The 12618-nt window shown below is 38.2% G+C and overlaps 1 protein-coding gene across 1 annotated transcript; it reads right to left on the bottom strand.

Moving 5' to 3' along the window:
* Positions 1–2299: 2299 nt before the first annotated feature.
* Positions 2300–11500, bottom strand: gnsa (glucosamine (N-acetyl)-6-sulfatase a). Its single transcript, XM_079817782.1, has 14 exons — positions 11113–11500; positions 10918–10977; positions 10470–10676; positions 10278–10343; positions 7527–7625; positions 7268–7435; positions 6740–6822; positions 6539–6657; positions 6347–6450; positions 6169–6270; positions 5938–6048; positions 5744–5854; positions 3682–3842; positions 2300–3599 (listed from the first exon to the last, which is right to left on the bottom strand). The coding sequence occupies exons 1-14, from the start codon at positions 11290–11292 to the stop codon at positions 3524–3526; spliced, it is 1647 nt and encodes a 548-aa protein (XP_079673908.1). The 5' UTR covers positions 11293–11500; the 3' UTR covers positions 2300–3523.
* Between the last annotated feature and the right edge of the window lie 1118 nt (positions 11501–12618).

Raw genomic sequence — 12618 nt, 5'->3', positions numbered from 1 at the left:
GGCGGTTTGACACGCGATCCGAATCATGATTCGACTCACTGATTCACAACGCTTCGAAGCTTCATGATGCCGTGTTTTGAAATCGTCATCACTATATAAGTCGTTATTTAGGGGTTTTTTTGCGCAAAAAAACTATTCTTGCCGATTCATAAAGTTATTGGCCCTCATTTATCAAAAGTGCGTACACCAATTTTCCAGCGTACACCTGGCGTACACCCAAAACCACGGTGACTTTGAGATTTATCAATATGGACATTGGCGTACGGCACGCTCAAATCCTACACCAGCTCAGGAGGTGGTGTACGCACGTTTTGAGTTAGTGCGAAAATGCGCAGAAAAACAATTCCTAACACCACAAAACGCACTGACAAAGATATGCTATATTATGACCCACTGTAAAAAAACAACAACAACAACAAATAAAGCCCTATTCGCACGAGTATTATCTGGGGACCTCATGTGATTTAGAAATTACTCCCCCACATCTGAATTTTGCGTGGCGCATTCGCACGAGATAAGCTGTGATTTTACTCGAATTTACTATCTCCCGGATATGATGTTGTTACTTGAAAATGTTTTTTCGTTATATAGCTGTATGAAATTATAAACAGTCGTATCGATATCATTTTGATTGTTTTATAGTAATACAAATAATTTCGTTCAGTTAGAACAGACGCAATTAAAAACGTAACTGAGCAATATAATAACAATAGCCTATACGACGGAAGATTCAGTTTCAAAGCTAATGTAAAAGTGCCCATTTAAGCGAGTTGTCATTGTACTGTTCTGTTTTTGTGTTTTTCATTAAGAATAATATTAAACACACCATTCAAGCAATTTACTCCCAAATTGTGCTCATTCTAAAGTGAAAGTAGCCTATAATCCGCGCGGCCGCTCATGAATTCATAACGGTGTGCATTATATGCAGCCTAGCTCCATTCTTCGTGAAAGATAAAGATAGAAATGCGCACAGGACACAAAAACCTTGCAAAAATTATATACGATCCGCCTAATCCCGGCCAAATAGATCCCGATTCGCACGGGACTAATATTATCACAGGACCTCGGTGTTTGGCGAAATATTGGTAGGTCATTTGCGGGGGAATTTTTACTTTACATATTACAGACATGGCCGATTTGCACGGGATTAAGATCACAGACATTCTCTGCGATTATTACAAATCACCGGAGCTCCCCACATATACTAATCCCGTGCGAATAGGGAAGTAATTATAAACTTCAGTGTTTAATTTTGTGCAACATGGACTTCAATGTTTAATTTGTGTGACTTTACCAAAGCATTTGATTTGTAGGCATATGTATTCCTCCAGTTGCGAGCCTGTGCGCTTTACCTGACGTTGGTTACTGGTTAGGCCCGGCAGCTGCGCACGGACTGGGACTGAAGATAATTCAGACTGACAAAATAATAAAAATTACATTCTTCTTCTTTTAAATAATAATAAAATAAATAATAATAATAACGACATTCTTCTTCTAAATAACAATAAGCGTCATTAATAATACAAATCATAATAATAATAAGAATCTAACAAATTGTCATGCAATTATATTAATGTGAATGAATGGTACTCCACATCACATCATCGTCACTATTGTACACCCCAATACATGTGATGTGATACGAAATTAAATACTAATTATTTCAAAACACGTGCTGTAAAATAATGAATTGTGATCATCCAAAAAGCTATTTAAAATGGATTTCCACCGTACACCTTTTTGTGGGCGCCTTTAATCCCACTCTTTAAACTCCCAAATAAAACAATTTAGTTTTTTTTCCGCTTCCCTGGTGATGGTCTCGATCTCCACGTCAGAGAAGTTTCGCTTCATTGCCGTCTTCCGAGTGTCCATGGCGTAAAATGAGGGCGTGGGGGAGGGGCGTGTTATTCTAATGACGATCCTTTTCAGCCGCGGCATTTATCAAGGGCAGGTATTGCGTACGCCTGGATTTCAGAGGTGCGCACAGCTTCATAAATCAGGCGGTGAGAGGAGTGTAAGCATAATCTTACGCCAACATATACGCCCGTTTCTACGCAAGATTGATAAACGAGGGCCATTGTAACTAAATTATCTAAAATATCTTCATTTGTGTTCCGAAGATGAACGGAGATCTTACGGGTGTCCAACGACATCAGGGTAAGTAATAAATGACAGAATTGTCATTTTTGGGTGAACTAACCCTTAAATAATCATAATTGAGCCACATCAATTGTCCTGTTCTTTTCTTTTAAAATCATTTTTTTTTACGATTTAAGCAGAAAAAAAACAGCGACAAAAATAATTTTCAGAATGCTTTTATCAATCAAAACACAAGACAAAAGTCCACACCAACCATAGTGCTACTAACAAATATAATGAAAGAATTATGTGCAAAACATGTCAGACATGCTGATCACAGACTGGAAAGTGCTTCACTGAAAGGATATATTGAAGTATTGCGGAAAAAACACACACACACACACACACACTTATGCCTGTCCAACGCTTCTCAGATCATTTTGGGTGATTTGAGATATTGCCAATTCCAGCAGAAGATTGTTGAAGGTTTCGTAGCAGTCCCTTAATGCTTCAAGTTTGGGTTGCTGTGAACAACTTTGAGAGCAAAGCAACAGCAACCCAAGCCCAGGATTTCCCTCATAAAACAAAAAGTTTTCCACACCTTTGGCTCATTCACAACTGACATGCGCCAAAAACAAAACGCAAGAAACAATAAGAAAAATAACAGTCAGAGACAATAATGAAATGCTAAATATAATATTTGCACTTAGTTGGTGAATCATTTTGTTGTGGCATCACTCAAGAGAAATCTCCGTCCCAACAGAGTGTGTGGTACCATATGCAAGTGACAGGAACTGAAAAGGTGATAGAATATTTTATTAGTAAAATGGTGCATAAAATAGTAGTTTGGGGCCTGAAGATGTTCATCATAAAAGACTATTTTTATTACCATTTTTAAAACGGAATTATAAATCAACTTCCTGTCCTTGCGGTTGACCAGAAATTAAAGGACAAGAACATTGAAATGTTTGTTTTTTAACCAAATATGTGGAGTGAAATGTTTCAGACATCTGGCAAATAATTCAACAATTTTCCTCAACATTTGAGGTTAAGTTCAAAACGGTGCATGAGTTTAAAGGAAAAGAAAACCTTCAAAACATGCATAAAATCTAAATAAAGATGATATTTGAAATATTCAGTGTTACTGTTAAAGTCTCAAAGCAGCAAGATTAATTCAGAACAAACTGGAATATGACGTGAATGCTCTCACAGATGCGTGTCAGCTGGCAGTTTGTCGGGATCTGATGTGAATGATGACAGAGGGCCGTCCTGTCTCAAAGTGTCTAGTTTGGTACCCTGGCGCACCCTGATGACCTCATCAGAGGAGGAGAGACTGGCGTCTTTGGGTGAACGTCAGGATATAAAGGCAACAACAAGGGCCTGTTTTTCACTGCCCTTTACTCTTTCCCTCCATTGGTCTTCTTCCTTCAATCCTCTCCACGCTTTACTTCAGCGTCTGTCGTAGTTTGTTCCTGTGAGGGATGAGGCTGCTGAACATTAACCGAGGGTCAAACCTAAACCTGGTGGGACAGTGACAGGCGAAATGTAAGTATGACAACATTTCCACAGTTCGAAATATTAAAAATGTGAGGAAGCACAGACTGTGAGTCGTAGACGCCTGGCGTTCTGCAGGACTGTCCCGAGCAGGACTGCAGCATCATTAGACGGTGGTTCATCTTCTCCAGGACTTCCTGATCGATGCTCTTGGCGATGTTACTCAACTGAAAGGGGTCTGCTGTCAGGTTATAGACCTCCACAAACACCTGCGAGCAAAGATAGTGAGCCATTAGTAGACAGTGTATATACACAAATCAAACATAACATTATGACCACTGACAAGTGACGTGAATAACACTTCATCATGGCACCTGTTAGTGGGTGGGATATATTAGGCAGCAAGTGAATGTTTTGTCCTCAAAGTTGATGTGTTAGAAGCAGGAAAAATGGGCAAGCTTAAGGATTTGAGCGAGTTTGACAAGGGCCAAATTGTAATGGCTAGACAACTGGGTCAGAGCATCTCCAAAATTGCAGCTCTTGTGGGGTGTTCCCGGTCTGCAGTGGTCAGTGTCTATCAAAAGTGCTCCAGGGAAGGAACAGTGGTGAACCGGTGACAGGGTCATGGGCGGCTCAAAGCTCATTGATGCACGTGGGGAGCGAAGGCTGGCCCATGTTGTCCGATCAAACAGACGAGCTACTGTAGCTCAAATTGCTCAAGAAGTTAATGCTGGTTCTGATTGAAAGGTGTCAGAATACACAGTGCATCACAGTTTGTTGTGTATGGGGCGGCATAGCCGCAGACCAGTCAGAGTGCCCATGCTGTCCCCTGTCCACCGCCAAAAGCACCAACAGTGGCATGTGAGCATCAGAACTGGACCACGGAGCAATGGAAGAAGCTGGCCTGGTCTGATGAATCATGTTTTCTTTTACATCACGTGAATGGCCAGGTGCGTGTGCGTCGCTTACCTGGGGCCACTTGCGGCCCGCAGGATGATATTTTGTGGCCCCCTTCTTGACATCAAAGTTTAGTGTTAGTGCGGCCCACGCGTTGGTCTGAAAAGCACCTTTTTGCTGAATCGTTGCGTGTGCAGCGCTTGCCATGCTTGCTGCCTCCTTTGTGTGTGTGTGTGTGTGAGAGAAAGAGAGAGAGTTGGCTCGCCCCTCCCTCGTGCAGTATAATTGGTTGACACCGTGTGATTGACAGAAACAGAGGAACGAAGCTGATGCTGACATTGAAATGAATGTGGTCAAACAGCGCTCGTCAATGTCAAAATGATTGAGATGGCCAGTCAAATAAAAGTATGCAGGGTTAACGTTCTCTTTTGGCTCGTGCACACTGCACAGTCTTCACACACAGACAAGCGTGTCAATCTATCACGTAATGCCGTTGCTGAGAGAGACTCTATTCTTTCCGGTGAAATCACAAAGCAAAATGCAAACGTGTCCATGGTCTTATTATACAATCATTCATGAACATCTTTGCTTTTAATGAAGAAAAACTATATGAGAGCGGATTAGAACAAAAATTCTACCACCAGACCACTAAAGAATCCGTAAGTAAATTGCAGATCTATGTATTTATTCACTCACGCGAAGAATATCGGGACTAATAATATATTTGACACAAATTAATGCAAATATTGTTTACAAATAGTCCCAAAAAGATTATTTCCCAACTAGAATTAGACCTAGAATTTCACTCACTGTTTGACCTGGTTACGGCCTTGCTGTGAATTAGTCTATTATTTAAAATAAAATTTAAATCATTCATTATTTCATATTACATTATTTAATTTCTATAGGCTATATTTAGTTCAAATTCAGAGGAACAGTTCATGTTCAGAAGAAACATTCATGTTGAAGAACTGTTAATAATAAAGATTGGATCAGTTGTGCCATTTTTTTTTTGAATACTTGATGCGGCCCAGTCTGACCCAGAGTCTACCTCCAGCGGCCCCCAGGTAAAATGAGTTTGAGACCCCTGCCTTAAGGGGGCTAGTGGAGTCCATGCCTCGACAGGTCAGGGCTGTTTTGGCAGCAAAAGGGGGACCAACAGAATATTAGAATGGTCATAATGTTATGTCTGATCAGTGTATATATATATATATATATATATATATACACACATATAAGAGTGGGAGCTAATAGATTTTTTTTTTTTTTTTACCTCATTATCATCAAATTCACAGTACTGCAAGTTGGCGGCCTGCGACACCGTGCGAACACAGGCGTATGTGTTGTTGTACGAGTCTTCACAAACGCAGTCGGGGAAACACTCCTGCAGAGAAGACAGCGGTGTTGTAGCACTCAATTTTTAAGTTTACTGTAATGACCGTTTATTTGTAGCACGCAAGCCCTCACCGAGACCCCGGGGCCCAGCAGAGGGCAGGCTGGGTCTGAGATGTTGCTTCCTTCTCCCTCATATTCCACCAGTACATCAGATCTCCATGTGCTGCTGTTCCCTTGACCGATCTGAAACAAATGCAAACACATTTAGAATTTAAATTATACTGTATGTGTAGCAAGAAAAAAAAAGCCCAAAATAACCAAAAAAATTACTATTTAAATGCATTTAGTTTTAACAGGATTTACCATGATAGGAAGAAATGACATCCCATCCATCTTAGTTTCGTTGACGTTATATCCTGCTATGTCCAAAATCGTTGGACCCAAATCCACATTTGCTATAAGTAACTGTTAAAACATGACACACATTAGATTTCTTTTTAAAAAAGCTAATAAATATAATATAAAAGCTTGTTTATATTACCGGGCTTGTCTGGTTGGGTTTGATATTAGGCCCTCGCACCAGCAGAGGAACCCTGATATCAAATTCATAGAGCTGCCTCTTATCCATCGGAAGAGAAAACTGGCCTGAGAGGAAGAAACGGACACACGACAAAATGAAAAGGCAGGTAGAGTTAAAGAAAACAATTTCTCAACTTTTTAACTCATCGTGTACCTGTGTGGTAACCATTGTCGGAGGTGAAAATGATGTAGGTGTTGCTAAGCTCGCCTCTGACCTCCAACTTTTTCACCACTTTCTCTACCAGGTCGTCTACTGATAGTAAAGTGCGCCACCTAGTGGAACAGATCCACAGTAGCGCATCACGCCATGTGCTGTATTAAAATGATTTAAAACAAAAACTAGAATTCTGAATACCGCTTTCTGTAGGCGTCATCCAAGAACTCCACTGAAGAGTTTGTCATGGGTGTCTTTGCTTGCCTGATGAGCCAGTGTTTGTCCTGAAAATCAGATTTCAACGCTGTCAGATATGGACAAAAACATCCTATCAGAACGTCTAAAGGGGCTTTTGCACCGGAGGAACGTTCCTGTAACTATTGGCGGAAGTACCTGCTTTTCCAGCAGCACCTGACCAATAAAGACTAGCACTTAACTAAATTAACTATTTAAAAAAAAAACCTGCGTACTACGCTAGACTTACTGAGACTTGTTACAGCACTTGCATGCTGTTGCCCCTTGTTTGTCTAATTGCTTCTATTGCTCTCCTCATTTGTAAGTCGCTGTGGATAAAAGCGTCTGCTAAATGATTCAATGTAAGATGGCAGTGCAAATGCAACCAGGAAAATGGCCCTACGGGAAAATTTTGTTCTCTGGGACCGCGTTCCTATAGCGGAGTTCCTATAACTTCCCGGTGCGAAAGCCCCATAAGACACATCAGGCCCATACCTTCCCATGTATGTTAAAGTTCGGGTCTCTTGGCGCTTTGAGGTTGGGAAAACTGCTCTCGTACTGAGGAGCGGGCGTCCAGGGCGAGTGCGGGGCCGGAGCGGACACCATCATGAAGAAAGGCCTGCGGTTAGACTTGTTTTCCAGGAAGTCAATGGAAATATTGGCCTGGATGGAATCAGACATGCACAAGCCACTTAACTTCTGTTGCATAAGGTTTTTGTGTAATCTCGTGAATGCAGGTGAGATCTGCTCTTACCAGAACATCCGTCAGGTAATCCTCACTGTAGTTCTGTCCGTGCCGCTGCGCCCTGCCGTTCACAGACAGCGTGTAGTTGTAGTATTTGGAGTTTCTCTCCTGTAGGAAAACGTTAAAATCATCACAAAGATTTCACTCCAAATAAATCTGGTCTCATTTATTCATTTTTTAATTAATTTAATAAATAAATTAAAGTGATAAAAAAAATTAAGTAATTAAAATATCACATATTATATATATATATATATATATATATATATATATATATAATGTGTGTGTACACACACAAAGTTGATATAAAATAAGTAAAAAAGAAACATCACGTATATAGATATATATATACAGTGAGGAAAATAAGTATTTGAACACCCTGCTATTTTGCAAGTTCTCCCACTTAGAAATCATGGAGGGGTCTGAAATTGTCATCGTAGGTGCATGTCCACTGTGAGAGACATAATCTGAAAAAAAAATCACAATGTATGATTTTTTAACTATTTATTTGTATGATACAGCTGCAAATAAGTATTTGAACACCTGTCTATCAGCTAGAATTCTGACCCTCAAAGACCTGTTAGTCTGCCTTTAAAATGTCCACCTCCACTCCATTTATTATCCTAAATTAGATGCACCTGTTTGAGGTCGTTCGCTGCATAAAGACACCTGTCCACCCCAGACAATCAGTAAGAATCCAACTACTAACATGACCAAGACCAAAGACCAAAGAGCTGTCCAAAGACACTAGAGACAAAATTGTACACCTCCACAAGGCTGGAAAGGGCTACGGGGAAATTGCCAAGCAGCTTGGTGAAAAAAGGTCCACCTCTGTAATTGCAAACAAAGGCTACTGTACCAAATATTAACAATGATTTTCTCAGGTGTTCAAATACTTATTTGCAGCTGTATCATATCAATAAATAGTTAAAAAAAAATCATACATTGTGATTTCTGGATTTTTTTTTTAATATTATGTCTCACAGTGGACATGCACCTACGATGACAATTTCAGAGCCCTCCATGATTTCTATGTGGGAGAACTTTGCAAAATAGCAGGGTGTTCAAATACTTTATATATATATATATATATTATAAACAAATTCTGAATTAAAAAACCCATTAAATTAACAATAAAAAAAAATTATTATATATATATATATATATATATATATATATATATATATATATATATATATATATATATATATATATATATATACACATTTTAAAAAAATGTTATGGAAACACTTTACAATAAGGTTAGTTAACTATAGTTACCATGAATTAAGAATAAACAATACTTCTACAGCATTTAATAATCTAAATTAATGTTCATTTCAATATTCACTAATGCATTATTAAGACCAAAAGTTTAGTATTTGTTGACATTATTTAATGGACTGTGAAGTAACATGAACGACTGTATTTTTATTAACTAACATGAACAATGATTAATAAATACTGTAACAAATGTTTTGTTCATTGTTAGTTCATGTTAGTTAATATATTAACGAATGTTAACTAATGAAACCTTATTATAAATTAAAATAAAAACTCAAATTAAGAAATATATCAAGTGTAGCATTAGTCCTGCAGGTCACATTAGTCAAGCTCGCATCAGCTGATTCACTCCTAACTATAGGAATACAATGCCTATCACAGTATATCCACATATAGGGTCCATTCAGTATTATCAGCAGCTTATCGCATTGCTCAAGAGCTCATTACCCTCCTCCATCCCCAGCTCCTCCTGTCGTCCAGTCAGGATTTGGCCTTCTGATATTCCTCATCAAATCAGACTCATTTCTTGAATTATGTTGTTACATTAAATGATTGTCATTCAGAATGGCATCGCAATACCTTATATTGGTTCTGTTCTGTTTACTCTAAGGGGGGTTATCACCACTCTCCCTGCTCTTATCCATGCCTTTTACTCACATTTTTTGTTTGGCTTTTATATCCCATGCAGTTTAAAGCTACACTGTGTGATATTTTCCCCGATCTAGTGGTGAAAAGGTATATGACCATCCAGAGAATATTAGTTTCTGTTCCTCTCAATTCCGATTTCGTTTTAACTCCTACGGTGGCCGATTTAGTCCAAGATTAACATGGCTTCCAGTTCAACCTCGTCCACATTCGACACAATGCCATCAAGTGTTAAAACGCGAAGCTTGAATTCACAGGTATGTCCCTCTTTGGCTTATGTACTTTCAAGATGGAGGGGCAACATGGCGACCTGCATTTGAACCCCTCACCCATATGTATTTTCAATGGCATATTATAAATTTACGAGAATACTTTATTACTTGAAAGAAGTAAATATACATTAATGAGCACATATTTGTGAAAGAACTAAGTGTTTTTAGCTAAGAATAAACTAAAAAAGTTACACAGTGTAGCTTTAACACAGAGACCTACAATCTGCTCTCAAAGACACTGTGAGCTTTGAATCATGGGAGCTGCTATGAAAAGAATAATCAGCATGGCTCCAGAGAACATGTCATTTCTCTTCTGGATTAATTTCTGTGCCTAAATTTGCTTGAGTTCTTGTTCCAGCTTCACAAACATGCAACATTTTAGGCTACCAACTGTTTTCCTAACCTAGCTAAAATTAGACTTTTGCAGGGCTCATGGGAAAGTTTGACGGGCTTGTCATCTCTACTAAATCATTAACGTCTCGTGACCCTCAAGGCTCTCTGTGCGCAGGACGATCCTGAAGCTCTGGTAACAAGCATGATCGGCTTCTGTCTTTCTTACCAAGGCGAACCAGTGGTCCCAGCCCGGAGGAACATGCTCCACTCCTCCAGCTTGTTTACTGCCGTACTGAAGCAGAGAAACACACGGATGATGTACTGTCTGCTGATTCAGATCTGGCAGTATGATAAAGACTATAAACATGTTTTTCCACCCCAAAGGAAGGGTTTATCCTTATGAAAGCACCCTCTTTACCTCATTCAGATACTTCCCAGCAAAGAAGGTCTGATAGGTGCCATGCTTCTGAAGAAAGGCAGGGAAGCTGTCGGGCTCTTGGGTCTTCTGCCATGCTGTACTGCTGCAGTTTCCCTCCAGCGTGTTGTTGACGACATGATGGTTATGAGGATATTTGCCCGTCAATATACTCGCCCTGCTGGGGCAGCAAAGGGGACTGGCAACAAACTGGGTGAGAGAAGAAATTACAAGACGGGTTAGGAGATGCTGTGCAAAATGATGCAATGGCAAACATGCATGCTGGTTGATCCATAATGCACACTCTTCCTAACAAATCTATTACTATTCTTATGCAGAACAATATTCAAGCTTAGACTGACTATGTGTAAAAACATGCACAGCACTTTTATGCAAAACATTTATTTTATTTTATATAAAGACACCGTTGTTATCTAGCACTTCTACTTACCGTGTTTGTAAAGGTTATTCCAGCATCCCCAATCAGCTTTTTAGTCTTCACTAGAGGGATCTGTGCAATGAAATATGTCAAGATGATGAGGATGCAGCCCATTTACTTAGCAACAATAAAGTAAAATGCATGGAGGAAATCATGACCACAGAGAATGGCAACAATACAACTATTTCCCCAGGAAAATATACCTACCATTCCGCCGATGGAGACATCCAGATCATCAGTCAGGATTAAAACAATGTTCGGTCTGGGATTCATTCTAGCCGAGGCCAGATTGTTGCAATGCAAAGTGACGCAGATGAGAATAAAATGTAACATTACTAACGGAGCTGAAACCATCTTTGACGCCGAATTAAAAACAAATAAAGCCATGGCCTAAACGAGGACCTTTACTTGCGATAAAAGCATGAAATACTGTAATGTAAAACGCTCCTTTAGAGGAGCAGCTAGCTTTCCTAGTCTAGTGTACGAAATTACGAATCATACTACGCCGACGTCTTGACTCATGATTATGAATTAGACTTTCTGACTTTGCTTGGTTACCCTGTTGTGGCGTCTAGTCACGTAGCCTAATTTATATTCATAAGCCAAGCCTTCGGAATAGTAGGATTCGCTAATTCGCCAGCAGACTTGACGCCCACCTACCAACAGCCAATCAGACGCTTTGCGTCATTAATATTCATAATTCTACCCGTCGCCATAGTAGGATTAGTAGAACTTCCATCCTCCGTTAGTCATGTGGAGAGGCGGAAATCCCGGTCAGCTGATGTTTGCGCTCGTCTAAAGGATGATGTCATTCATAACATTTCTCTTTTATTGCTTATATCGTCTCTTTTTATTTGTCTTTTCCATTCAAAATCTCTACCAGGCCTGCAAAAGTTATATATTTTAATATTGTAACTAGTATGTAAGAATGATGTAGTTTCACGTTTCACCCCACCTCTCTTAAAATATGTTTAACATATGTTTAAGACAAATAAAAAATAATGATTAAGCTCGCGTGTAATAATGTGCAAGAAATTAATATATATATATATATATATATATATATATATATATATATATATATATATATATATATATATATATATATATATATATATATATATATATATATATTCTTGCACCTTAATACACGCAAGCTTATCATTATTTTTTATTTGTTTTAAACATATTTAATAACAGACAATATATATATATATAATAAGCACACACACATAAATTATATATATATCCAAAAAAATACATATTTGAAAACATACATATACTGTATATTTAAAAACGCAACAAGCGTATAATTACAAATATTTATACAAACTTTATTTTATTATAAAGTTATAATAAACGTGTATTATTATATAATGCATTTATATAATTTGTATATATTTTAGTATTATAGTTTATATTATATTTGTATAGTTTATTTTTATATTATAATTTTAAATATATAGATCATTTATTTGCATACAAACACTGCGCATCGTGTATTTTTATATTAATATAAAATAATATAAAATATATTATTTTCTGTATTTATTTTTGACACGTTAACTTACAAACAGTCAATGTATATTTTTATTTTGAATATTTGTAGTGAAATAAACAAATAGGCCTACAATATATTTCTCATGCACTTGTTTGGAAACTTTGTTTGAAAAGTTTCGGAGGTGGGTTAAACTATTCCTGCGGCAGGGGCGT

This window comes from Gobio gobio (assembly GCF_949357685.1).
Source record: "Gobio gobio genome assembly, chromosome: 5".
Taxonomy (NCBI): Eukaryota; Metazoa; Chordata; class Actinopteri; order Cypriniformes; family Gobionidae; genus Gobio; species Gobio gobio.
The sequence above is the reverse complement of the archived record's forward strand: the minus strand, read 5'-3'. Positions and strand labels throughout refer to the sequence as shown.

What these genes read in the sequence shown, in the direction of transcription:
- gnsa (XM_079817782.1), bottom strand. Translation starts at nt 11,292, where the DNA reads ATGGCTTTATTTGTTTTTAATTCGGCGTCAAAGATGGTTTCAGCTCCG. An exon ending in ATGTCTCCATCGGCGGAATG is followed by an intron (nt 10,978 to 11,112) that starts GTAGGTATATTT and finishes TTCATTGCACAG; the next exon opens with ATCCCTCTAGTGAAGACTAA. An exon ending in TGTCATTTCTTCCTATCATG is followed by an intron (nt 6,049 to 6,168) that starts GTAAATCCTGTT and finishes CATTTGTTTCAG; the next exon opens with ATCGGTCAAGGGAACAGCAG.